Here is a 25,284-nt window from a genome sequence, read left to right on the forward strand (position 1 = left end):
GTAAGCCAGAATGTCCCAGCTTTTATCTTGCCGAATAAAAGCTTCTCCCTGAGCACCAGGAGCCCTGGGCTGGCCGGAGCTCCGGGAGCTGCGGGAAGGAGCGCGTTGCTGAGCCGGCAGTGCCAGGCTGGGTGCCCCAGTGAGGTGCTGGGCAGGGGCTCTCCCATGGTGCTGCCACAACACCACGTCCTGATGAGACTTCAAGGAACTTTCTGAGCTGCCCGAGTTCCTCTTATGAAGGGCATTGTATGTGTACAGTTTGTTTGTATCGTTGCCTAATTATGAACAGCAATTAAGACTTCACACCTACAATTTGTATTCACAATTTGTAAAATTCCCTTGCCTGGAGTTCTCTGCTACTGCTGCCAACAAGGCACCCAGCAGATTTTATTCTTTCCCCGGTGCCACAGAACAGAGCTCTCCATCAGCCCCACGTCTCCAGCTGGCAGCACAAGGGCCGGAGCTGCTGGCTCGGGGCTGCTGTGGCTGCGTGTCCCTGAGCAGGGCTTGTGCAGCCCTCAGCACAGAGAATGGCAGTGCCAGAGGCTGGGCAGGCAGCAGCAGCAGTGCAGCGGTGCAGCAGCCAGCAGACAGCAGTGCAGCAGTGCAGCAGAGCAGCAGCAGCAGCAGTGCAGCAGACAGCAGACAGCAGTGCAGCAGTGCAGCAGTGCAGCAGTGCAGCAGTGCAGCAGTGCAGCAGCAGCAGCAGTGCAGCAGCAGAGCAGCAGTGCAGCAGCAGTGCAGCAGCAGCAGTGCAGCAGCAGTGCAGCAGCAGTGCTGCAGCAGCAGAGCAGCAGTGCAGCAGCAGCAGTGCAGCAGCAGTGCAGCAGCAGTGCAGCAGCAGTGCAGCAGCAGTAGCAGAGCAGCAGTGCAGCAGCAGTGCAGCAGCAGCCTGCTCCCGCAGATCCCCGGACACAGGTGCCTGTGCCCCAGGAGCCAGCGCTCGGTGCCGCTGCTCCCAGCGCTGCGGGGTTTGCAGAGAATCCCTTGTGTGGATCATCCTTGTGCCCGCTCCATCCTGCAATCCCAGCTACCAGCACCTGCCCGCGGCTCTCCCAGCAGCTGGCACCGTTTGGGACTTCATCGTGTTCCAAGTGCCGGTCCCAATCCATTTAACCGCGTCCGTGCAGATCCCGAGAGGATCTGTGGAACGGGGAGCACGCTGAGCACATTTATGCACATCCGAACTGCAATCGAGTTGTACTTTAAACACATGGCTTTGGAAAGTGTTCTCCTGGGGAAGGAGAAAGCCAATGCTTATTTTTTTTGAGTTTTTCTGCTGTGTTGTTAGGCTGGGTGAGGCTGGGCAGATCTGGGAGCAGGAGGGAGCAGGAGGGAGCAGGAGGGAGCAGGAAGGAGAAGGAAGGAGAAGGAAGGAGCAGGAGGGAGCAGAAAGAAGCAGAAAGGAGCAGAAAGAAGCAGAAAGGAGCAGAAAGAAGCAGAAAGGAGCAGGAGGGAGCAGAAAGAAGCAGAAAGGAGCAGAAAGAAGCAGAAAGGAGCAGGAGGGAGCAGTCAGTCCAGCTGCTGATGGCACTGTCTCGGGAGCTCTGTGCAGCCCAAGCACCAATGCCTTTCCAAGCGTGGTGGTCACTCATGGAAGCGTTTACCTTGGAGCCACAGGGCCTGGCCAGGGGCTCACACTGTGTCAGTAATTTTGGTGCTGATTCTGTGCCTTGTGATCAGAGGAAAAGCAGAACATGGCAGCACTGTTTGGACAAACAGAATAGCACCAGTCCTTCCTTTGTGGATGCAGCTCCTGGAAAACTCTCATTTTCTGACTCTGCTGGGGAGTTCTGCAACAACATCTAGGAAATAAATTCCAATGGGAATGTCTCCAAATGGTGACTATAACACGAGAATAAAGTATTGTTAATAAATTAATCGACTCTGGGTTTTTTAGCTAGAAAAATAAACCCAGGCTCATGTTGTTTGAGCGAAACTCAATTCAGCATGGGCAATATCAAGAACACAACTAGGATAAAAACTACCACACAGTAAATCAAAGAACAAGAAAAGTGCAAGCCTATTAATGCTTTACTATAACATTCCTCACAGCCTGTCTGCACTGTGGATAACTGCAAGCCAACATTTTTCAACTGTCCTAAAGAATGTGAAATGTAAATGTTTAGAAGGATGTTTTTGTGCCAAGCTGAGAGTGATCATAAACATCAGCTTCTAATAGAAACATTTTCAAAAGATGCACTCCGTGCTGCCAGCTTTTGAGAGCAACACCATGTAAATTAGGTCAGAGTCTCCTTGGATTCCTGACACTCCATTGCTGCCTTTTAATTGCCAAAAATTGTTGGATTGATGCTATGTTTTAATTTAAAGTATGAACTGCAACTGTATTAAATATGCTGCTTAAATGTCATGTGGATAAACAATAAATCACCTGCCTGGGATTTGTTTCGGGGGACAGGCCTGAAGAAAATCTTGAGGGAAAAGAAGCGCTGTTCTAATGATGGCCCTTTGTTTCCGTGGCACAAGGAATGTGCCTGGTATTTTGCTGCCAAGTGGAGTTTATGGGCTGGCTGTAACCCTGCCACGCTCATGATGCACCCAGAGCAAAGCGTGAGGAGCCGCTCCACCCTGTGCTGGAGCTGTGAGCACAGCAGGGAGGGCACAGTGCCCATCCACCTGCACGTGCTGGAACTGAAACCCTGCCCTGGCACTGCCCTGCTTCCTCACTGCAACCTCCTCCCTCAGCTAGCAGCAGGGAATCTTCAACAAAATGGCCAAATCTAGGAAAATTAAAAATCCTCGGGCACTATAACCAGTTTCAGATGGTTATGTCACCCCAAGATTCCCAACAAACTCACATTTCGTAAGTGAAGCATTTTCGCTTTGGGATTTAGAGTTTCCATTTTAGTTTAGTGCTTAATTATGTTTTAAAAACCCTTAAAGCAAAATTAAACATTCGGATCAAAGTATCAAATGTCTTTTTTGTCACTGTTGCTAGTGAATCCAATTTAGTATCTTGCTAGAGGAGACATCTCTGATCACAGCTCAGAGCATCTCCTTATATAATCAGTGTTCATATTCTTCCACTCCCCATCATCCATGCCAGAGATGATCCCTGATGATGTGAGGGTTAGACATGACATGGTTATTAGTGGATCGTGGCTCTACATCTTTGGAGGGTTTACTTTGATAAAAGCCTTGGAATAACTCCAGAAAAATCTGGTTTTAGATAAACTTTCCATGTTTTATGTGCAGCCTGACACTTGTTTGGAAGCAATTTAAAAGGGGATGTTGAGAGGACAGCTGTAGGTACCGACCCCAGGTACCCAGAGCAGGACCCAAAGTCAGGGCTGAAGTATCAGTGCAGAGAAGTGCAGTCCTGGGGTTTCATTCTCAAGAACAACAATACATTTTTGGCTCATTCTTTTCTTCAGTTTTGTATTTGTGCTTTGGGATGTTCACGTGCTGCATTTACAGCCTGCTTGTGGAAGGGTCCTGGGGCTCTGTTCTCCACAATCCACCCGGGAACAGCTGAACCTGACTGCAAAGCTGATGGGAAAAGCCAGGAGAAAACACACTCAGCGTGAGCAGGAGATGTCCTGCATGGGTGCAAAGACAGTGTTTGAGTTCATTTCCCCTTTTTACTGTTTCTATTGCTACAGAAACAAATCAGATCTTTAGGTGGAGTTAGAGCCTGTGTCAAAGGAACAGAGACCAAGAATGAGCAGGAGAGGGGAGGGGAGCAGTCAAGCCTCACAGCATGGAAAGATGGGAAAAGGACTGAGGAGCAGAGAGTAAGAGGATGTGAGCTGTGCTCACAATGAAATCACTGGGAATTCTGCCATGGAAGCAGAACTGAGTTGTTCTTTCAGGTATGAAAAGTACTGTGAATGACAAACAGAACTCCCATTAAGAGGTTAGGACAGGAAGTTGTTTTCTTCCAGGGATGAGCCAAGAAGCTGGAAAAGCTGAGTCCCTAAATGTGAGTGTTCAAGCCAAGCCTTGACAGAAGCCTTGCTTCCAGCATCCCCTGAGGGTGTCTTTTAATTCCCATTAATACCTCTTGTGGTCCTTCCACCTCTCTCTTGATTTCCACTGGCCTTCCTTCTCTTTTCCACCTGATCAAGGACTGCTCTGCAATCTAAAGCATGCAGGAGCCAGAGGATGTCTTTGCATTGTCTTTAGTAGCCTTTGAATCAGAGCAGGGAGGTCACAGTTCTTAGGTTTATAATTTGTGTTGCAGATAAATCAGGATATTTTGTTATAGTTTTGATTTGAGCCTCACAAAGCCCTGGAAATAACAGAAGCAGCAAATAGATAAAACCAGGTTCATGCCAATGGGACAAGCAAAATATGTCATCCCAATACAAGCAGATCTTGGTGCAGAACTAGGAATGAAGGCTAAGTCCTGACTTCCCTCCTTCTGCTTTTACCATTCCATCCTGCAAACTCCCCCAAATTATCCTAAAATTGTGCAAAGAGTACCAGCCAGCAGAGACCAGCTCTGCCTGGCTGCTCTGAGCCTGCCAAGGCTGTTGGGATAGCGAGAGAAGGGACACACAATTCATTCTGAGAAGGTTTTTTTCCCCTTTTTTGTCGTCCTCTTTGTGGTGGTTTGTGAAATGCCGAGGAGGAACAGTACAATGAAGAGAAAATGTTCCAAGGAAGCCAGGCTGCTCCATGGCATTGCCCAACAGCACCCAGTGTCCCAAGCACGGAGCTGTGCATGGGGGTGTGGGACACACATGGGGACCTGACCCTGCTGGCAGGGGCCTCCCTTCCCCTCTGAATTCACAGAGCACAGAAAGGGCACAGAACCAGAGCCTCCCCCTGCCTGGCTGAGGCTCTCCCTCACTCCAACACAAATGCAGGTGCAAAGTTAGCGAGTCCAGAATTTTTTTGAACAATTTAGAGCCATAAAATGGAAGCTGCCTCTGAGCATTTGGCTCTTCCTCTCCTGCAAGTTTGGGCCAGATGCAAAAGAGGACTTAAGCACTTACAATTCCATAGGTTACTCCCTGCTCAGGATAACATTTCTTCCAGTACCAGCAGCTTTATGTCTGGACATGCCCAGAACTGCTGGGATCTGAGCAGCTTAGTGCAGAGTCCCCACCTAAAACCCACTGGGATCCTCGGAGGAGGAAAGGAGCGTCCCTTTTCTGAAGACAGCCAGGTCAGGAATGTTCCAAAGCTGATGCACACCAGCAGGACCAGTCCCCTCCCGTGGTGCAGGGGCTCCCTTTAAAGCTGAGCAGGCAGGAGAGGCGTGCTGGGGCTGCAGGGCTTGGTTTGCACTGAAGGCTCAGCACAGGGACAGTCCTGAAAGCTCAGCTGGGACTGTCCAGGAGAACAAGCGTTCCCTCCAGGAGTGAGACAGCGAATCTCAATGTTCCCTACACAAAGAAGAAACAAAAACTCCAGGCCCTTTCAAGGAAAACATAAATGTAGTGAATTAGAGCAAAACCAAAACAAAACCAGAAAAACAACCAACCAGAAAAACACACCACCAAAAAACTGAAGAAACCACAGTTATTCTGCTGCCTAATATCAGAAGACATGATGGTACTTGCAGCTTCCTGCTTGGACCTGGCTTGCTCCAAAGTTATTTTGTGTGTTAATCCTGTGGTTTAGATGATGAAGATTAGGTCTGAGTGAGCTGGTTCAGATAAAAGGGGAAAAGGCAGCAACCAAACCTTCACCCAAACTCTAACCTAAACTTTTCTAAGCTTTGAATAAAATAAAATAAAAAAAAGTATTAACTTTTCTTTATTATTCTTTTGTTTTGCAATTAAGATTTTATTTGTAGGTACTGTTATTCATCAGCTACAGTTATTCATTCAAAGCTTTGCAAGTCACAGTGCTGTGAGGAGGAGAGCTCTTATCCCTGCAAACACCAAAACACACATTCCAGGCTCACAAAAATATGTTTCTTCTGTCTCTCCTGAACTTGGCTTTTTAATGGAATAGGGATTTTTAACCCTAGTTCCTGCTTCCAGTGTAACTGCCACCATACCATGCAAGTTTCTGCTCAGTTTTGGTTTCTGTGCATCTTGGCCTGGAATGTTCAGTTACAGATTTCCTGATAAAGATCCCAGCTGACAGCCAGCAACTTGGCCAATGTTCCTCAAAAAAACAGGAATATAAAATCATGTTCCAAAACCTAAGCAGAAATGTGTGAGTGATTGATTCTCAAAAAAAAAAAAAAACAAACCCAAAACTAAACAAACAAGAGCTGCCTGCTGCTTGGCAATTTTGAAAATTAAATTAAAACTCTGTTCTTTTACTTTACTACGTAATACTTTTCAGTACCTATTTTTAAACAGCTGCCTCAGCCAATAGCACACTTTAGGGCTTGGTTAGCACATATTTGGCACGCAGAGCACCAGGGAAAAACACATTTACTGCATTTATTCTCAGGCTGGACCACTCTGGAGATGTCAAATGCACACAGAACACAGAGCCAGGCTTTGCTCCTGTGCAGACCCTGGGCACGTTGGCACAGCTCTCGTAGCTGCTGGCTCAGCCTCGTGCTGGGAGCTCACAGACAGATCCTGGCAGCTCCGGGGCTGCTCAGCAGCACCTGGCACACGCCCTGAGCCCCTGGCTGTGACAGCCCGGGGGATTGGGCTGCTGGAGTATTGTCCATGTTCTGCTCAGAGAATCCCCTTTCCCCTCCTGCAGCCCAGCCCAGCACAGCAGGGCAGGAAAACCCTCGGGATCTGTCCCATGAGGGATGCAAATCCCAGGAGGGAGGAGGTGTGGGGCCAGCTCACCCCAACATCAGCACAAGGCAGCTGCTCCTTGGTCTTTGCAGGACATAAAGGAGGCGCTCAAATTGGAGTCTGGCTTCTTCACTGTGTCACTGGCAGCAGGCAAGAGCCTTCAAAAGGAGGCTGAGCTTCCCAAATGGTCAGGAAATGAGGATTCTAACAATCCAGGAGGATTCATCCAAGCCTTCCAGCCCTAAAGCCGGGTCGAGTGTCACAGGAGGGCACAAGGCTGTGGGAAGGGCTGCTGCTCACACCTGCAATCACTGACTTCGCGTGGGCACCAAGGAGGGAGCTGCTTTCTGTGCTCCTGTTTCTGCAGGAAATATTAAAAAAATAATTAAAATGGGATGAGTGAGCCAGCTCCAGAGAGTGACTTCCATCATTATAACCAAAGAGACTTTGCTTAACATTTGAACTTTCTGAGTGCTTATTCTAATTCAACCACAGAATCCTCTGAGAGTTCAGCCATCACTAATTAAGACCTGCAACGATTTATCTGTGGTTCATCCGTGCACTTGGCAGCTTCTGCTTCAGAGGGACTGAGCACTGCACAGTGTCAGTGCTGGGAATGCCTTCAGAGGAGCACAGGGACCAACCAACTCCACCTCTGAGTCGCCTCCCTTGCCCCTTCCAGAGCTGGGAATGCTTCTGTGTGGCCTCATATTTATGGTGAAAACAAATAACCCACTTCAAAAATAAACTGCCCTAGGAAGTGTCTTTGAAAATTTTTAAAGCCCAATTATAAAAACATAACATGCAAATGTAAATAATTTCCCCTGCAATGAATGCAGGAAATAAAGAAGTGGTATAAACAATAGGGAATTGGACAGGTCTGTTTTATTTCCCTTCCTCCTCCATCTCCCCCACAGTGTGATTTAATAAATATTCATGAAAAAAAAAGGAATAACACTTATCTATTAATTTTTCTGCTTTTATTTTCTGATTATGCCTAATTTAAAAGTGTTTTGGGGTTACATTTAGTCATACATACATGGTTGTTTGAGCCGTTTATTAGCCATGATTCATTGTGCATATCAGCACAGCGTGGAGCTGATGCCTTCAGCGTGTGTCTGCTCCAGGATGCTCAGTTATCTGCCTGCCCCGAGCTATCCAAAGGGATGGATTTGCATGGACACTGCTCCCCCATGGAGGAGAATGCCAGGAATGACCGGTCTGGTGCTACCTGGCCAGGTGAGCTTCCATTCAAATAATGCACATGCCACCAGGACAATTCAGATCAAAGGTCTGCCTTTCGACAGAATTCAAATGTAAGGACTTCCAAAGCAGATTTAGCAGCTGGCTTTACGAATGAACTTATGTCAGCTGCTCTGTATGATGAGTGACTAAATGACTTCTGTATCTAATCTTATCTCACTATCTGTCTGTCTGTTTTTCAGCATTTCAGTGCCCATCACCACATTATCCAGGTGCCACCAGAAGATTAAGAAGCTTTGCAGTGACATTCTCAACCAGGTCTGTTCAAAGGTCATTAGCAGAGCCCTTCATAGTGGAAAAGCACGGAGGGGAGCACGGAAGTTAGCCACAGGAGGAGAGGAAAAGGGAAAGGGAAAGGGAAAGGGAAAGGGAAAGGGAAAGGGAAAGGGAAAGGGAAAGGGAAAGGAAAAGGAAAAGGAAAAGGAAAAGGAAAAGGAAAAGGAAAAGGAAAAGGAAAAGGAAAAGGAACAGGAAAAGGAAAAGGAAAAGGAAAAGGAAAAGGAAAAGGAAAAGGAAAAGGAAAAGGAAAAGGAAAAGGAAAAGGAAAAGGAAAAGGAAAAGGAAAAGGAAAAGGAAAAGGAAAAGGAAAAGGAAAAGGAAAAGGAAAAGGAGGCAGCAACTGCTGGAGCCTTTCTGGTTGTGCTCACGTGGTGTGGATCTGCTCAGGTGGTGCTGGAGCCCAGGGACCTCGTGGCAGTGGCCTTTGTGCTGCTGCAGGGACTGTCACACTGGTTGTATGCTCCTGTCACCTCGGACTTTGGCACTGCTGTCCCTGTGCTCTCCTCAGATGCCGTTCCCAAGCTGGGTCTCTGATTTCGGTGTGCTCCAGCCTCAGAGCAGGATGTTTCTCCTCAAACATCCCAAGCAGAGAGTGGGCACTGCAACTTGGAACCAGCTTCTCTGAGAAAATGTATTAGTTCAATTTTATTTTCCTCCCAGTGGACAAACCCTCCCAGCTGTGTGTTTGAAGAAGCCAGAAAGGGTGGGTTTCAATGTATGCAAAGCTACATGGCACCCACGGAATCAGGAGAGAGGAGTTTGTCCCAGGAATGCCAGTCCTGCTCCCACTGAAGCTGTGGTGTCTCTGGGGACAGCCTGGGAGCGTTGTCCTCTCGTTCCAGGAGGGAACTGCCCATCCCCTGCTGCTCTCCAGGCAGGTGCTGCCAAGTGAAAATGTGCCCAAGCTGTTTTTTGCAGCACTGCTGTTCAGAAGCCTGGCTCAGTCCTGAGGAGCCAATGGCAATTTGCTGACGTGTTGCTCAAACAAACCCTGCAGTCCTCTGTGCCCCCCTTGGTATGAAAGCAGCCGGGGATTTACGCTGGGGGATAAATAGGTGGTTCCAAAGTGAGAAGGAAAGAGCCAAAGCTGGAAGCTAACCACAAAACGTGGGTGTAAACGATTACCAAAGGCTTCCAGTAACTCTGCTATCATCAGAGACTGGCTTTATGGGTATGGCCTCAAGAAGTTTCCCTCCACTTAATTAAAGAGGCAGATAAGTATCTAGGTGGAGTGTGCAGATAGGTTCTGAATGAGTTATCCACTAAGGCTGGTTCGCTGCACCTATTGTTAAAGCCAGAATATAATATCAGATTAATGCATTATATTTGCCTATTATAGCACTATGTCATCATTATATGACATGTTATAATTAAAGCTCTGCATTAGAAACAAAACTATTTGGCTTGGGATAAGTTGCCTTTATGACTTCTGTGGTTATGATTTCCTCCTTTTCTTAACCCCTTAAAAATGCATAATATAGCTATTTGTAGCTGTATAAAGAAAGTTTCTAGTCTCAGATTCTAATCTCAGGTAATTCAATGTAAATAAAGTCAAAGTCTGGCACATAGTCTTTTCCTGTGTCAGAATATTTGCTAGTAGAGGGAAATCCATGTTGTCAGGGTTGACAGAATCCCAGAGCTGGGCAGATTAAAGAAGGGGGTGCCTGACTCGCCTTCCTGCCCGTGGTCCCTCAGCTGTCCCCGGCAGCCCCTGGCTTTGGAGCATTCCCCAGGACTTTTCAGGGAGCCTCTTGGCAAACTCTCACTCTTCCTTTTCCTTCCTGGAACTTCACGAGATAAAATTGGTTCTTAGAGCAGTTCCTGGCCGCAGCTGCCGGGAACCCAGCGCTCCCAGATGGAGCAGGGGTGCGGGATCGCTGCCTCGCTGAGATCCGCCTGCGACTGCAGCTTGGCTAACCAACCATGCTAATGAATTTAATTAGCCATTTGCATATGCACGCTTTTCAATTTCAGTAGTTGGTGATTCACCAGGTAAGTGCCAGCCTCAGCCTTGCTGTCAGAGTGGGGCAGAGGGTGCCAGCAGTGCCCCTGTCCCCCACGCCAAGGGCACAGAACAAGGCAGTTCCCAAAAGCAGCCAGGCTGGGGCCGCTCTGGCAAAGCTGGCAGGGCACTGAATCTTCCTGCTGCTCTTCGGAGGCAGCAGCTACTATCCAATATTTTGCAATGCTCTTGTATAAATCTAATTGATGTCCTTTATGCCCCTGGCCGGAGTGAGCGCCTGTTTGGCTCGGAGATGACCCCCTCAGTGACGAGGGCACCCTGCCAGCAGCGGGGGTGACACCCCCCTGGTCCGTCCATCCCTCTGTGAGAGGATGTTCTGCTGCTGCAGTGCTGCTAATGCAGTCATTTTCTTCCTGACTTGTGATGACCTTTCCCCTGGACTTGCAGAGAGCTTGATTTGGCCTTGGAAATTGCCTTGTGCACCAGGAACTGTTTTGTCATTTCTGTTTCTCTTGGAAATGTGCATTCTCCTCCCTGGCAGTTTCTCCCATGCGGGCAGGCCCCGAGTGTGAGTGCCAGATGTGTCAGATCATCAGGCTGGGGCACACACAGGCTTCTGATGGAGCTGCTGGAAACACGATTTTAGCATTTCATCTAAAATAATAGAATTCCTACGGCGAGAAGTAGACAAGTAAAAGTAATAATATGCAAAAATTTGATTTTAACTTTTGCCTTGAACAGATATTTACCTGGATTTTGCCGCTGGTCCCGTGGCCACAGCTGAAGGGAAATTCCCCTCTCTGGTGTCACTCAGGCAGGTAAGGCACTGAGCTCCATCAGGGCTGTGCAGGGTGACCCAGAGGGGTGTGCTGGGCCACACTCGGGCATCCAGCAGAGTCCTGCCCAGAGCTGCTTCATTTTCTGCTCACAGTATCCTAAACACTACAAAACACCGCTCATTTCTCTGAACATTTCCATCAGCCTATTAAAGGTGCTTTTAGAGCCCCCTTCAGTGCTTCCCCATCCTGCCTGCCAGGCTGTGAGCAGGTTCATTGTCACTGTCCCTGTGTCACTGAGCTGTGCCAGCCCCCAGCAGCACCAGGAGTTACACACTGGGGCTCCACAGGACACGGCTGAGGGCTCAGCACAACTCAGGGGACACAGAGCTCAGCTTCAAGGCGGAAAAGGGAAGATGCTGTCCAGTTCTGAGGCTGAACTTTGAGATTATGGGGCAGGATAAAAATATGGCCCCTGCAGAGGATTTCCTAATGAGGGACAGGCCGCCCAGTGGGGGAAAAAAATTACTTTCTAATAGCATCTGCCTATTCTACATATATAATGAGTCAAACTCTGTGTGGTCAAATTACTGTCTGGGAAGGGTTTGGAGTGGAGTTGTGCTTCTGGCCTTTGCAGTAACCCTGAGAGACAGAGCAGAGTGGAAAAATAGAACAGTGTCTGCAGAAACCAACAAGTGACAAACCTAGGAGGTCCATTTGCCTCTTTACTACAGGAATCTGTGGATCAGAAGATCAGGAAGGCACTGAGAGCACAGCTACTACTCTGATGAGCAGTTTCAGTCTTGTAAGAGCACTCGTTTTGCTCTGTCAAGCAGGTGGCTCTTTGTTGGCAGCTGGAGCCTAGGAAAGGGTGAGCCCTGCAATGTGGGGGAGTCACTGCAATGAGGCTGCTGTGGGGGCTGCAGCCCCCTGCCCAGCCCTGCCTGTCTGCACCCCCAGAGTGCCTGCTGTCCCTGCTGTCCCTGCTGTCCCTGCTGTCCCTGCTGTCCCTGCTGTCCCTGCTCCGTGTTGAAGCAAGGTTTTGCCTCCTTAAAAAAAAAAAAAAAAAAAAAAAAAAGAGAGAAACATTTTTGCTTTACCTGTCATAGTAAACTGGCTCTCATGCCAGTAAAGCATTCCTAATTGGCAGGGTTTAGAGACTGATCATTTCAATTTATGCCCAGAACAGGTAGGGCAGCAATGAAAGCTGTCCCACCCAGCCCCACCCCTTCTCACCAGTGTGCCTCAACCCTGCCCTGGAGGGACCACCTGGAGGGCTGAGCAGGGAGTTCCCTCCTCTGCACAATAAAAAGGCCCCATCCTGCAGTAAATAGCAGGCTGAGCTTATGGCTCATTAATAGTCAGTGTCCCTCTGGTCATAAAGCTCCTGCAGGGCTCGTGCAGGGGAGCACCTGCTACCGAGTCCTCAGTCCTTTCCTAAAACTGCCTTAAAACTTGGCAGAAAACACCAGAGTGAAATTTTCACTCCACATTGCCCCGAGGTCAGTGGGGGAAATCGTCCATTGGCTGCTGGAAGCGGTTCCCATCACTGCCACAGCTTGCAACAGCCTTCCCAGAACCATGGGCTGTGGGTATCGCTTCCTTCTTCCCTTCCCCACGTGCAGATTTGCCTCCTTGTCCTTTCTGCTAATCCCTTTCCACTCTGCCCCTCGCTCCAGGGCTGTGTCCCCTGGCAGGCTCAGGCTGCAGGACAGGAGGGTTGAGGGGCTCGTTCCCATCTATTGTGAGTCCCTCACAAGCCAAACTCACAGAACTCCCCTCGTTCTGGGGGAAGGCACAATCAACCCATATTTGTTATTGGCAGAGGGAGAACTACCCAGGAGTTATTACATTTCCCCAGAAAGTGGGAGCATCTATTCCTCTAAGTAAAATGCTTTGCAAAAATGAAAACTGAACCCAAGCGTGGCACAAACTGGGAGCCATTAGCAAACCAGGCTTCTGCAACTGCACAGCTAAAATCCAAATAACATTTTCCAGTAGCCATTAGTCTCAGTCAGATTGCCCAATGCAGGCATCGCTGCTTTTCTCAGCATCTGCTTTATCAGTTGTGTTCCAGCCCGGAGAAGTCCGGGCTCTTGGCAGCAGCAGTGCTGATGTGCAGTGGGTTATTGCTCAAGAGCCTTTGATCGGCAGCCAGCCCCTATCACACCGTGCTGCCGAGCCCTGGCTGCCAGAGCTGGCCAGCAGCGGGGCTGGATGGGCTCCCGAGGTGCAGCAGGGTTCCTTCGCAGAGATGTCCCCTGTTATCTCCCGTTATTAGCAGGGTTCCTTCGCAGAGATGTCCCCTGTTATCTCCCGTTATTAGCAGGGTTCCTTTGCAGAGATGTCCCCTGTTATCTCCCTGCACAGCCAGCTTTGCCCCGTGCTGCCCGTGCCAGGGCAGCCCCCAGCAGCGAGACCCCAGCAGCGTGCCAGCCCCGACAGGCTCTGCTGGGCTCTGAACATCGCAGCCAGAGCTGGGACCCCGGGGCTGCTGGAACACGGGCTCTATCCCACTCCTCAGGCCTTTCGGTGGTTGAGGTTTTCCCCTGGGAAATGCAGAAATGCCTGAGCCGTGGTCAGCTCCTTTCGCACAGCCGGCGGCAGCCAAGTCAGCTCTCCCCGGTTTGAGAACACACGAGATGAAGTGATCAGAATTTGCCGGGGCATGTGCTGCAAAACTGAGCAAGGCACAGAAACTTTCCCAGAGACACGGTGATCTCAGATCCATGTATATACAGATCCATGTAAATACATCCCATGTAAATACAGATTTATGGATTTATCATTACTCATGCCAGTAATAATAGTTCCACTGAAATCACTACAGCTACACGTATAAAATGAAGCACATGTGTAAGATCAGGATCTAAATATGGAACAGGCAAATCCACCTGCAGCTATGGAAACTGCACCTGGAACTGCAGATGCACATTCCTGCATGAGCCTCTGTTATGTTCGGGGGCTAACTGATAATATAAAGATGTTATAGGAAAAGTCAGGACCAGAAACTCTTTGGTTCCAAAGCTCCGTATTTATCCCTTGTATCTTAATTTCTGTCAGTGTTCTTCACTCATTAACTCTGCAGCTCTGTAATTTGCTTTAAGAGGGGTTGAGGACGCTGGAGCTGCACTCAGACATCAAGGCCTTCTGCCATCTCTCCTACTCCTTCAGATTTGGGGACTCAGCCCAGCAATCAGCACTGTTCTTAACTTCAAGCACAGCAATGTTTTGTGCCACCCTGCGTGGTCATCAATAACTCAGCAGCAGGAGCGCAGCCCTGTGCAGAGGTTGGGCTTCCTCACTGAGCTGGCACCGAGGCTGCCTTGTGTGCTTAACTGAACTGCTCCTGCCTGGGGGCCAGCCTGCATTCCTCTTAGCAACCAAACTCCGTGATAATTACTCCTGGTTTTGTACCTGTCCTCGTCTCCTTGTGCCAAGTTCTCCCCCAAATATTCTGCTCCTTGTGCACTGCAGGGTTGGACACGCTGCAGTGCCTCAGTAAGTGACATTCTTGGTTTGTTTCCTGGCCTTTTGCATTGCAAAAAGCAATTGAGACAGGAGCTGTATTTTACTGTTCCAGGACACCTGGGCTCAGAATCCCTGTCAGAAACGTCCACCCCCAGTTGTGTGTGGATGGCAGAGGCTGGAGAAAGGAGCAAAACTCAGTTTCTGCCGGAGCCACCGCGCCCCTTGCGCTTCGCAAAGCGGCTCCAGGCACTTTCTCTGCTTCTTGTGATTCCCTTCCTGAATTGCTGCAGCCAAGTAATTGTTTCATCATGTTGCTCTGAAATATTTTCCCATCGTGTCACCATGGCGTTCATTTCTCAAACCAAAGTTCCTCTGCTCACTTATAGCAAACGCATCCCTAAGCAGCGGCGCCAGGTGCGGAGGGAGCGCGGCGGCCGGGGCTCAGAGCGCATTTTGGGATTCCCGTCACTGTCACTGCTGGCCACCGCTCACCACGGCCCGAACGAGCTGCTGTTGCAATGCCCTGGCAAAGGCAGTTTTTTGTTTTATAGCAAACAAACAAGTCTGGGTCCGTGTGGGGCTGGGGACCGGAGCCTCCCGCGGCCTCCTGGCCAAAGCCCCGCTCGCTGCAGCGGTGTCTGAGCTCCAGCCCATCCCTGCCAGGGCTGAGCCAGAGCTTCTCCAGCCTCCCCTCCCACGGGATTTATTCTGCAAAGTGTGTGAAATTAGGAGACACAACTAAATCCTCTGATTAAATACCCTGAACTCTGGGAAGGTGCTTTGATAGCTATGGAATGTGTGATACAGGAATCCCAAAAGCAAGGCCAACAGGATAGGGCAAGGTGAAAACCAGACTGTGAACTATTATTATTGTTATTATTATTGTTATTATTATTATTATTATTATTATTATTATTATTATTTCCATATTAAATATATTTTGGGGGGGAAAGTTCTAATAAATGAGGGTTAAATTTGGCACCACTTTTTGAAATTGTGGCACCCAGCTGGAAGGTTTGGAATTAAATATGTCCCTGTTGTAAATGGAAATAAATTATCTTCAGCAAGAGTTAACCCACTTACACTCATTTTGAATTCCAGCCCTATAGTTTCCCCCAACCAGGCAGATCTATCCAGCAGCATGTCTGGGAGGGGATAAAAGCTTTTTATTCAAAATAAAACATTTGAGCCCCTGAGCAGGTGGGCAAATGATCACAAAAGGCAAGTTGGTTTCCAGTGGAGTTTCCAGTAGATCAAATGAAGCATATTTAGGGAATGAAGGCCCTGCCAGTCCTGGGGGCTGCAGTGCCCAAGCAGGATGATTGATTTGTATTTGACAGAGGAGCAGGGTGATTTTTATTGGACAGAGGAGCAACAATTAGTACAGAAAGGTGCCTGAACTTTCCTGCATCTTCCAAGAGTCACCAATGCAAGGCAGTGGGAAGAGAGGCAAAGCAGCACCACAGTGTCAGAACTGCGCTGGGTTTCGCATGCTTTGGGCAGATAACAGAGTGAGAATTGAAGAACTGCTTTCAAAACTACAATTGTATTTTTAAATATATTTTTTAGCTGTTGCATGTGATTCTTTTTGCAGAACTAAGCACTACTGAATTCAGACACCTTGTAAACCAGTGCTTTGGAAAGGGGATGGCAGTGCCAAGGATTTAGAGACTGACTTCTACAGAGGAAAAACCTCTGCTATTTTAGTAGCAATGAGAAAGACCTGTAGAATTAACCAATGTAATACATCATTTGAAAAGAAAGATAAAAAGCATAAATGAAATGCTGCTTATAAATTTCTATAAAGCTGAGAACAGCCCTCCAGTGCCTGGAGTTCTCTGCATGGTTTGCCTACCACGAGCTGTCCTGAGTGGCTTCAGGAGGAGAAGCTCAGGAAGCCCTGTCCGAGGCCAACTGAGCAAATCCTGCTCTCAGCAAGCAGAATCTTCCTTGCTATGAGAAACTAAATCAACATTTGGACAGGGATTTTCCAATCCCCCCACTGCAATTAGAAAAGGTATTTGGAATCTTTTGTCTAATTGAGTGCTTGCAATTTTCCCAGATTCATTTACAAGCTATTTTTTCCAGACTATTATTCTCTAGGAAATGTTTTAATTACCCAGGCTTTTTCATATGCTGTTTTAGAGGGCAGAGTATTTCATGACCTCCATGCATTTAATGGCACTACAAAGCTCCTACAGTGTAAGTTATGAGGGTAATACAAGATTAAGAATGAAGGATTGGGGAATTCTCTTTCCAAGTCTTTCACAGATTCCTTCTGAGACTACTGTAAAATTGGTGCATTTATGGCCTTAATTTTCTTGTCTGTACAAAAAAATCACTGCTGGACAAGGTTTCTCCTGAACTAGAAATCCATGGTCCTAATTAGGAGATACCTTGGAATCAGCAGCAATTTAAACATCATTCTTTAAATTGCAGCAACGCAGCCCTGGCTCTCCTGCACTGGGGCAGGCAGGGTTTAAGGATGGGGATTAGCTCCTTCATGCCTGCTAGAGCTCAATCTCCAAAACTGGACTATTATTTAAACAGATATAAATACCTTCAGTGCATCTTATCTTTCAATCTACCCTGCCTTCCAACCCCCACAGACTGAACTCTTGTTGGAAACTCGGTTGTTTAGAAAGATAGAAACGTATCTGAGTCCATCTCCAGTCCCCTGGCAACTCCACCTTGGGCAGCGCTGGGCTCCGACTGGGAACGCTGCTTGTGAGTTTGGGTGACATTGTGTGGCCTCCAGCACAAGAAGAAAATAGGGTCTAACGATGTGGAGAAGTTTCGTAATGATACAAATGGTAGAATAAACAGCCAGGGGAGGCTGGAGTAATCAGCGTCACGAGGGACAGCCAAGACAAGATCTAACGTCTATCCTGCCTGCAAGAACTTGAGTCATGCTGGTGCAGGAGCGAGCTCACCCAAGAAATCTATTTTAGGGGCTCGTAAAAAACAACTGAAGTGCACTGTAGAAATGAAAAAGAGAATGGGGGAAATGTGAACAGGGCTAAGCCTGCCCTGCCCGCTGCTGCACAGCTCTGGGGTGAGCAGGGGACTGCAAATGCCAGGGAGGGCTCCAGCTGATGGACCTGCAGGAGGCTCTGATCTTAACAGTCAAAAAAAGCAGAGCAGTTCTTTCAGCAGAAAACATGTTTTGCTTAAAGAGACACTAGAAATAAGCAACAAATTCTGGAGTTGTCCTGCAGCCCACGGCTGTTTGTGTGGAATGTATAGGAACAAATTCAAGGCCACTGTCTTTGTACTGAAGCCCCCTTTTGTCCTCAGCTGTCAGAGCACGGCCAGCAAAGGAGTTTCTTTCCCCAGGCACTGGGAATATGGATCTAAAAACTTCACACTTAAATTTGGCCTAACAGGAAAATGGAAAATGCTGACTAAGACCTGATCTTTTGCCCAACTCCCTCCACAGAACCAGCCCGAGACTGTTCTCCCCTTACAGAGCTTACAGCAGGGAATAACAGAGCTGGGAGCTGCAGGCAGGCTGGCCTGTCCCAGCCTTGCATCTCCCCTGTCCCAGCCTTGCATCTCCCCTGTCCCAGCCTTGCATGTCCCCAAAACAAAGTCCTGGCATGCTACAAACCTCCTCCTCCTCCTCTGCCATCCCCCACTCGTCTGTCTCTCGCCCCCAGCAAACACCTCTCATCACAGGATCTCCCTGCAGTTTTAGGAAAAGTCTCAGGAGCAAAGGGAAGGGGGTGGTTCAGGAGCCTCTCACCTGGTTGGGTCTCATGGGAGCTTCCTGAGCAGTGCCCAAAATTACCGAAATCCAACAGAAATGCTACTTTCTCATGTTTATTCCTGTAAACTACAAACATAAGAAATGCTGAATCATAGAGAATAGAAACTCTGTAAAGAAAAAACCAAAACAAAACAAAAACCAAACACAAACAAAACCTCATTTCAGGCTTCCTCCCTTACTTTTTCTTCCTCCCTCCCACTTCAGACTTGGCGTTATTTGCCAAGGATTGGTCATGGTTTGGATAGCACATCTTGCTCTACACGTTCAAAACAGCATGAAGTGCAGAAAAAAAACCCAACACAAACACCTCCTCCCCAAACAACACCCAAGCAGCAGCTAAAGCAGGTGATTAGAGGAAATAAAATGAGACAACAAGAACTGGCTCAGGTTTCCAGCTCTGCTCTTTGCCGAGTTTCTCTTGAGGGTTTTGGGGTTTGGTTTTGGTTATTGAGTTGTTTTTCTTTTTTTTTCCTTTCTCTCGAATAAAGCCAAAAGACCAACAAAAATCCCTATCCCTGATCACAGCGTTGAGCCAGAATCAGCTGGAATTTCAACCCTGTGTTTAATCTAACTTTAAACATGCCTTCAAAATAAAACAAGCTACTGGTTTTTAACCTAGTCATAAAGTTTATTAAAATTGTTCATTAATGCTTCAAATGTAGCAAGAATGCATAGATCCCAAAATATACATATGTATTTTCTTATAGAAATAGATTATTCTTTATAATAAAAAAACTGTAGGAACATCTTTAACAGATTACTCAATCCATGACTGACAGTTACACGAGATTGCATCATGTACACAGCATTCCCAGCCATGCTTAAAGGATTGCATCACTTTGCCTTTGCTCTCCTCTCGCTCTTTTAAATAACCCAGCGCCCAGCAGAGCCCGCCCGGGCCGGGGCCGGGGTCTCTCCGCGCCCGGCCCCGCTCCGACCCCGCGCGGCGGCGGAGCCTTCCGCCAACATGTCGATAAAGACCGAAAAAAAAAAAAAAATAAATCCAACAACAACAACACAAATTGAAACCAAACCCGCCCGCTCGGCTCTCGCCCCCTCGGCCCGGCCCCAGGAGCGCGGAGCGGCTCCGCTCGCCCCGCAGCCCGGCCGGGGGTCAGCAGCGCGGCGAGGAGGCGAGCAGGGGCTCGGGCAGCTGTTTGAACAAGTTCCTGAGGGTGCTCAGCTCCCGGGAGAGCTGCTCCACCTTCTTCTGCAGCCGCTCGTTCTCGGCCGTCAGTTCCAAGACTTTATGCTGTGTCTCCAGGTTGCGCATTTTGGCTTTGTCGCGGCTCTTGCGCACCGCGATGTTGTTCCTCTCCCGGCGGAGCTTGTACTCGTCGCTGTGCTTGTCCACGCACTTCTTGGGCTTGTTTTTGCCCGCCGGGGCGGCCGAGTAGCCTCCGCCGGCGGCGGCGGACTTGGAGGACTCGGAGGGGTTGGGGGTGCCGGGGGGGCTGGAGGAGGACGAGGTGGAGAGGTTCCCGCTGCTGCCGCTCGGCACCGACTGGTAACCCAGGTAGGAGCGCACGGTGCTGCCGTAGGGCGAGGACATGCCCCCCGGTCCCGGCCCCGCGCCCCCTTCTTCCTTACGGGGCCCTTTGCAAGAGTCCAGGGTCTCGAAGACCGGCTCCACTTTGGTTTCCACGATCTGGGGCGGGAAGCAGCCCGGCAGCCCCCCCGGCTTGTGGCTCTGGCTGGCGCAGGGGTGGCTGTGCCGGGCGAGGCTGATGTAGGTGTAGTCGGGCTTCTTGCTGCCGCCGCTGCCTTTATAGTCCTCGGCGAAGAGATCGGAAAGGAAATCTTGGCCGGCGCCGCTGCTGCACGGAGGCTCAAAGTTGCCCCCTGCTGCTGCCGCGGGAGGCGGCGGCTGCGACGCCAAAGGCTCCAGGTACGGGCTGAAGTCGATGGCTCGCTCGTGGTCCCCGACGGTGAGCTCGGTCATGGAGCGGCCCCCGGCCGCCCGCGGGTGCAGCTTGTTGAGAGCAGCCAGACAGTCCGCCTCGTAATAGAAATTAGCCACTTCCATGGATTTAAAGGCGGGCGGCTGGATGGGGAGGCATGATGCGTCCCAGGTCACCAGGCGTTGCATGAAAGCAAAGGGGGATGCGGGGAGGAGGAAAGGACGCAGGGGGGCCCCCCCGGCAGAGGGTCAAGCTGCCGCCGTCGGGGTGGGGGGCTCCAGACCCTGCCGCAGTCTCTGGCCTGGGCACGGCCCCGCGGCGCTGCCCAGCCGGGCTGGATCAGTCCCTGCGGCGCGGCGGGGCTTCACCGCTCCGGCAGCTGCGGCGGGGGCTGGCGCGTCTCCTCCGGACCATCTGGTTCTGGGTCCCGTGTCCTAAAGTCTCTGACTTAGGAAAGTTCCTTTCCTCAGTTATTTATAGGGGCGGTGGATCCCATAGCAACAGGCGCGTCACCGCCTGGCCGCCTGCCACTCCGCACGCTCGGCAGCGCCGGTCCCGGCCCCGGAGGAGGCTCCCGGGGCGGCTGCGCCGGTGCCGTGCGGGGCCCGCCGGGCCGCCCACAACAAACCCGGGCAGGGCCCGAGGGAGGGGCCGGGCTGCGGGCCCGCAGGTGCGGAGCTCGGGGCTGGCAGGGGCCGGGACGGGCACGCTCAGCCCGGGCCGAGGCTGTCCCGGGAGCTGCGGCCCCGAGCCCGGCCGGGCTCCGCTCGGGCACCGCAGAGCGGGGCCGGGCCCGCGGCCGGGGCTGGGCGCACATCGCTCCGGGTCCCGTTCCGCCCCAGGGGAAACCGAGCGGGAGAGACTTTTCCGAGTTCTTTTGGCAAAGCAGGGGGAAAGCTGCAAACCAAAGACGGATCCCGTTACTCCCCATGCCGGGCTCGCTTTGGGGAATGCCACCGGCAAGCAGAAGTGTCCGCAGGGACGTGCCCAGAGCCGCTTCCAGCGGCGAGAACAGGGCCGAGCGATGCGGGCTTGGGGCAGGGCACTGCCCCAGCTCCCCCCAGCAGGCAGAGCCCAGCCCAGCCGCCTCCCCAGCGCTCCCAGCACCCAGGAGGGGCTGGAAATTTGTCTTGGCGTATTCGCTTTGCACGATATGGAGCAACTCTCGGGGCACACACGGGGTGGGGAGTCGGTGCTGGAGCAGAAGGAGACACAATGGGGCTCAGAGGAGAGTGAGATTTGTGCGTCAGAAGGTGGAATCCAAAAGTTTTTAGATTTGCGGGGTAAGTTTGGGAAGGAAGACTGAATCCCCATGTCCGTTTTAATTAAAGACACCCACCTTGGGAATCAAACTTATATTTTCACTCTCTTACTCCCACATTTACCTGTCTACAAGCTGATGATTCATGCCCAGAATAAAGGACATTAATTTAAAACAAAACATATAATTAAAGGAAGTAGGAGTGTCCTCCCTCAGTAAAGAAGACCTAGCACTGCAGGGAAAATGACACTGCCTCTTAGAATAATGTGAAGCAATCCTGCGGTGTGGGAAATATTGTAACGTTAAGCCAGAGGAACAGGTATTGCATTATATGATTCAAACAGTCAACTGTTCTTAATGTTCAAACCTCAGAACTCTGAAAAGAGGAAGAATTTGAGAATCAGTCAGTGGATCATCAGACTTTTTCTTTCTTTTTTTTAAATTTTATTTCTCTTTTCACATTTTAATAGGACTTTTTTTGTTTGTTTCCATAACAAAAGCACCCTAGCAGGTTTTCAGGCTTCAAATATTTCTAGTTCCATCTTTATCTACCAAGTTAATCTTCGGTGAATGCACTAGAGATTAAATTGGAGCTGGGCCTGGCCAGAGAGCTGGGTCTGGAGATTGTAGTTGGAGCCTGTACCTTCATAAATACAAACATCTGTATTGGGTGCAAATACTGGCAAGTTGCAGTGAGCCAGGGCTTGTTCTTCTGGCTGTTTACTCCCTCATCCTGTGTCTTTATCCTGCATTCTGATCTGGCAGTTACATCCAGCGGCTGCCCCAACTGGCCCTTCCAACCGAACTCCTAAAAATCAGTCTCGTGTGTTTCCTACCCTGAACGGTCCCAGGGCCGCAGAGCTCTCAGGGGGGTGACCTGCTACAGACACAGCTGCTCTGCCTTGGCATTGCCTCAACAGGTCTCCAGCCTGTCGTGCTCCTCGGCTAAAGCCAAACGTTAAAGCTGCTTGGTAAAATTCCCAAAGAGATTTTCAAGATGTTTTCGGAGATCCCAGTTTGCCCTCCTCAGATTTCTGCCCTATTCTCTGCTGCTCTGCAGTAGAAAGTTGTATTCCTGCTTGGAGTTAATCTTCCCTAACAAAATAAAATGTCTGTGCAACTGTCATGTGAAGCAGATTCTATCAGGGCTGGCGTGGCCCACACCTGCTCTCCCGGCCAGCGCTGAGTAATCCCGCAGTCACCCCGATCACGTCAGCTGGGGTGGTAATTCAGGTTGGATGCCCAGCTTGTCCCCTCCTTCCCTTCTCCCCCTCACCTCCCTGCTCTGCCTGGATCTCTTTCAACTTCCTCCAGCTCACCTCAAATCCCAGCATCCACTCTCATGGAGCCAACGTCCGCTCTCAGCTTCTCATGGGAACCTTGTTGGCGGGACTAACCACTTATCCAAAACCCCAGCGTTCCGCAAGCAGGTTTTGAGCTAACTCTGGTCTCTTTTAAATTATTTCTGCACTTGTCACAACAAATGCATGGCCAGAAATGGGGGTTTTGAAATGGGAACAGGTGCAGAATGAGGCTCACACCGCAGGATTGAGCTGAGGCCTGGGCACACAGAGCTCTGTCCTTGCGAGTGCCTGGCTTGGCCCTGCCAGATGTGCAGAGGTTGTTAATAATTGTCCTGGAAAAGCTCCTCAGAGGTGCTTTAGGCAGGGGGATGCAGACATTTCTGGTAAAGGGACCTGGCACTGGCAGTAGCCCTTCTTCAGCTTGTCTCCCAACAGCAATTTTCGTTAGAAAAGCAGCACTTCTGTGAAAAGCACCTTCCTTCTAGTCATTTCATGACTTCTTTTTTTTCAGAACTATTCAGCTAAGGGAGGAGACAGCAGAAGTCCCAAGTTACTTAGTAAGAACATAACATTTTTCAGAAAAGAATTCTGATGCAATAGCATCCAGATTCTTCTACATTCACATGTGAAACAATCCAGACACGGGGAGGAGAACAGAGGAGACCTGCATGGTGAAAAGGTGGAGGGAAGGACCTCACCCTCACTGCTCATCTCTGTCATGAACTAAACTCTGCTCTCCCTTTGTACTGTAGAAGCCTCAAATTTGCAGCCCTGGGCTCAGACCTACAGTAAAGCTCGGCAGAGGAATTTTCTTCCTGGAAATTGTCTTCATTTCCTGGATTTCTTGCAAGCTTTCCAGTTCACGCACTCCAGGTCTACAGCAGCTGTCTCTGGAATGACACCAGCTTTGGGGAGATGCTGTTAGTTTAGTGCTGATGGCTCAAACACTGAAATGTTTAATCAGAAGGTCTCTGGACCGAGGGTCATACCCTAGAAAGAGCCTGGCTGACATTTCTGATGTTTCTTGCTCAGTTTTGTCCCATTTATTATTCCCCTGGCAGTAACTCTTAGCAGGTCAGTAGGATCATCACTGCCGTCCTGAGCTGCGGTGTGGAACAGCAGAGGGGACAGAACAGGGCAGCGAGGGAAGAGAGCAGTGCCAGCAGCTGACACTGCAGCAGTGCCTGAGATGCTGTGGGCGGTGTGCTGGGGCTGGACACCGGGAGGGATCCCAGAGCAGTGTCCCGGCAAGCAAGCACGGCAGGTCTCTGGGGGGTAGGAGGGGACCTTGCCTAAAAGGCTGACTTAAGTAGAGCAGTGTTGCAATAAAGGCTGTAAAATAGAGAAGTAGCATTGAAATTTATTTCTGAGCACGTTGAGCACTTTCTTTCCCTTCTCCCTAGCCCCAGGTCTGTCTTTATTCAGCCTCACACCATATGCCAACAACAACTCACCAGCTGTACCTGGTACAGGTTTGAAACGATTGCTCTCCGCTTGCCGTTCTCTGTAAAACAACAGCCCTTACGAAATGTCAGACAGGGACAATGTCTCAACTCAGAGAGAGGTCAACTCTCCTTCTGTCTGCCCCAACTCCTAGAGCAGGCTCGAGACTTTGCTTCATTTTAAGACAAAAAGGGATTGCCACACGCTTTGCCCGTCCTGCCCCGCAGCTGGATGTTGTGCTGGCAGTCCCAGGGGCAGGGAGCTCCCCTGGTGCTCACAGGCTGTGTCTCCTGGCCTCTTTCGCTTCTTTTGTTACACACCAGAGTCCTCCCCCGAGCGCTCCCTCACCCTGTTCCCGTGTGACACGGTGATGGGCTCTGACATGGTTTTTGTTGGTCTTCTGCTGATTTTCTGCTCACCTCTGACCCAGCAGGCTTGGCCTTTGCAGCCCTGCGTTGCTCAATCCCCCTTTATCTCCACGTCGCTCTTTGCCCTACCGGGAGCACGGAGACGACACCTGGAGACTGACACCGGTGGGACAACATCACCCAAACCCTCCCTGACCAGACAGAAAATTTTCCAGAGCAAATTTGAGGTCAGAGCACCCACTCCGTGGCTCTGAGAAACAAAGAAAGGAGGAAGAGTCAGAGCACACAAAGGCCCATGGAAGGGAGCAGGGACAAAGCATAACCCACAATCTCCATCCTGCATGGCAGAGAAAGTTTCCTGCTGGAGCTGTCTGGCTGGAAGGGCTGTCAATCTGAGCAGGGACAGCGAGAGGTGACTTCGGATTTTATGAGTAGCCCATTTCCTTGTGCTTCAATAAAAATGGCAGAGAAGTTGCTGTCCACTAACTTCCCAAAAGTTCTCTATAGCTGCCTGACATTTCCTGGGCAATTGCAGCCTCCTGCTTTGACGAATTTGTTACAGGTCATGTATTTATGACCTCTAGTGTATCCAAGCTTTCAAAAGATCCATCAAGGGAAGATGAATTCTATCCTTCCAGGGTCCCCTGCGAAGTGTCAGAAGTTCCTAGTAACAGAACTTGGTAGCTCATTTAGGAAATTTCTAAAAGAGGAAAACTCTTCCGAGGTCCTGAGGCTGTGGAACAGACAGCTTGAACTGCATGGGGTGTATGGCCAGGGGCAGCATAAAACAAGGGAAGTCTGAG

General features: G+C 49.9%; 1 protein-coding gene across 1 annotated transcript; it reads right to left on the minus strand.

Moving 5' to 3' along the window:
* Positions 1–18,241: 18,241 nt before the first annotated feature.
* CEBPB (CCAAT enhancer binding protein beta) lies at positions 18,242–20,543 on the minus strand. The gene has a single exon (XM_005524876.3). It carries the CDS (start codon positions 20,291–20,293, stop codon positions 19,319–19,321), a length of 975 nt encoding a protein of 324 aa, XP_005524933.1. The 5' UTR covers positions 20,294–20,543; the 3' UTR covers positions 18,242–19,318.
* Positions 20,544–25,284: the final 4,741 nt, after the last annotated feature.

This window comes from Pseudopodoces humilis, chromosome 19 (assembly GCF_049639895.1).
Source record: "Pseudopodoces humilis isolate 2021_Gansu_Grassland_sample_001 chromosome 19, ASM4963989v1, whole genome shotgun sequence".
NCBI lineage: Eukaryota > Metazoa > Chordata > Aves > Passeriformes > Paridae > Pseudopodoces > Pseudopodoces humilis.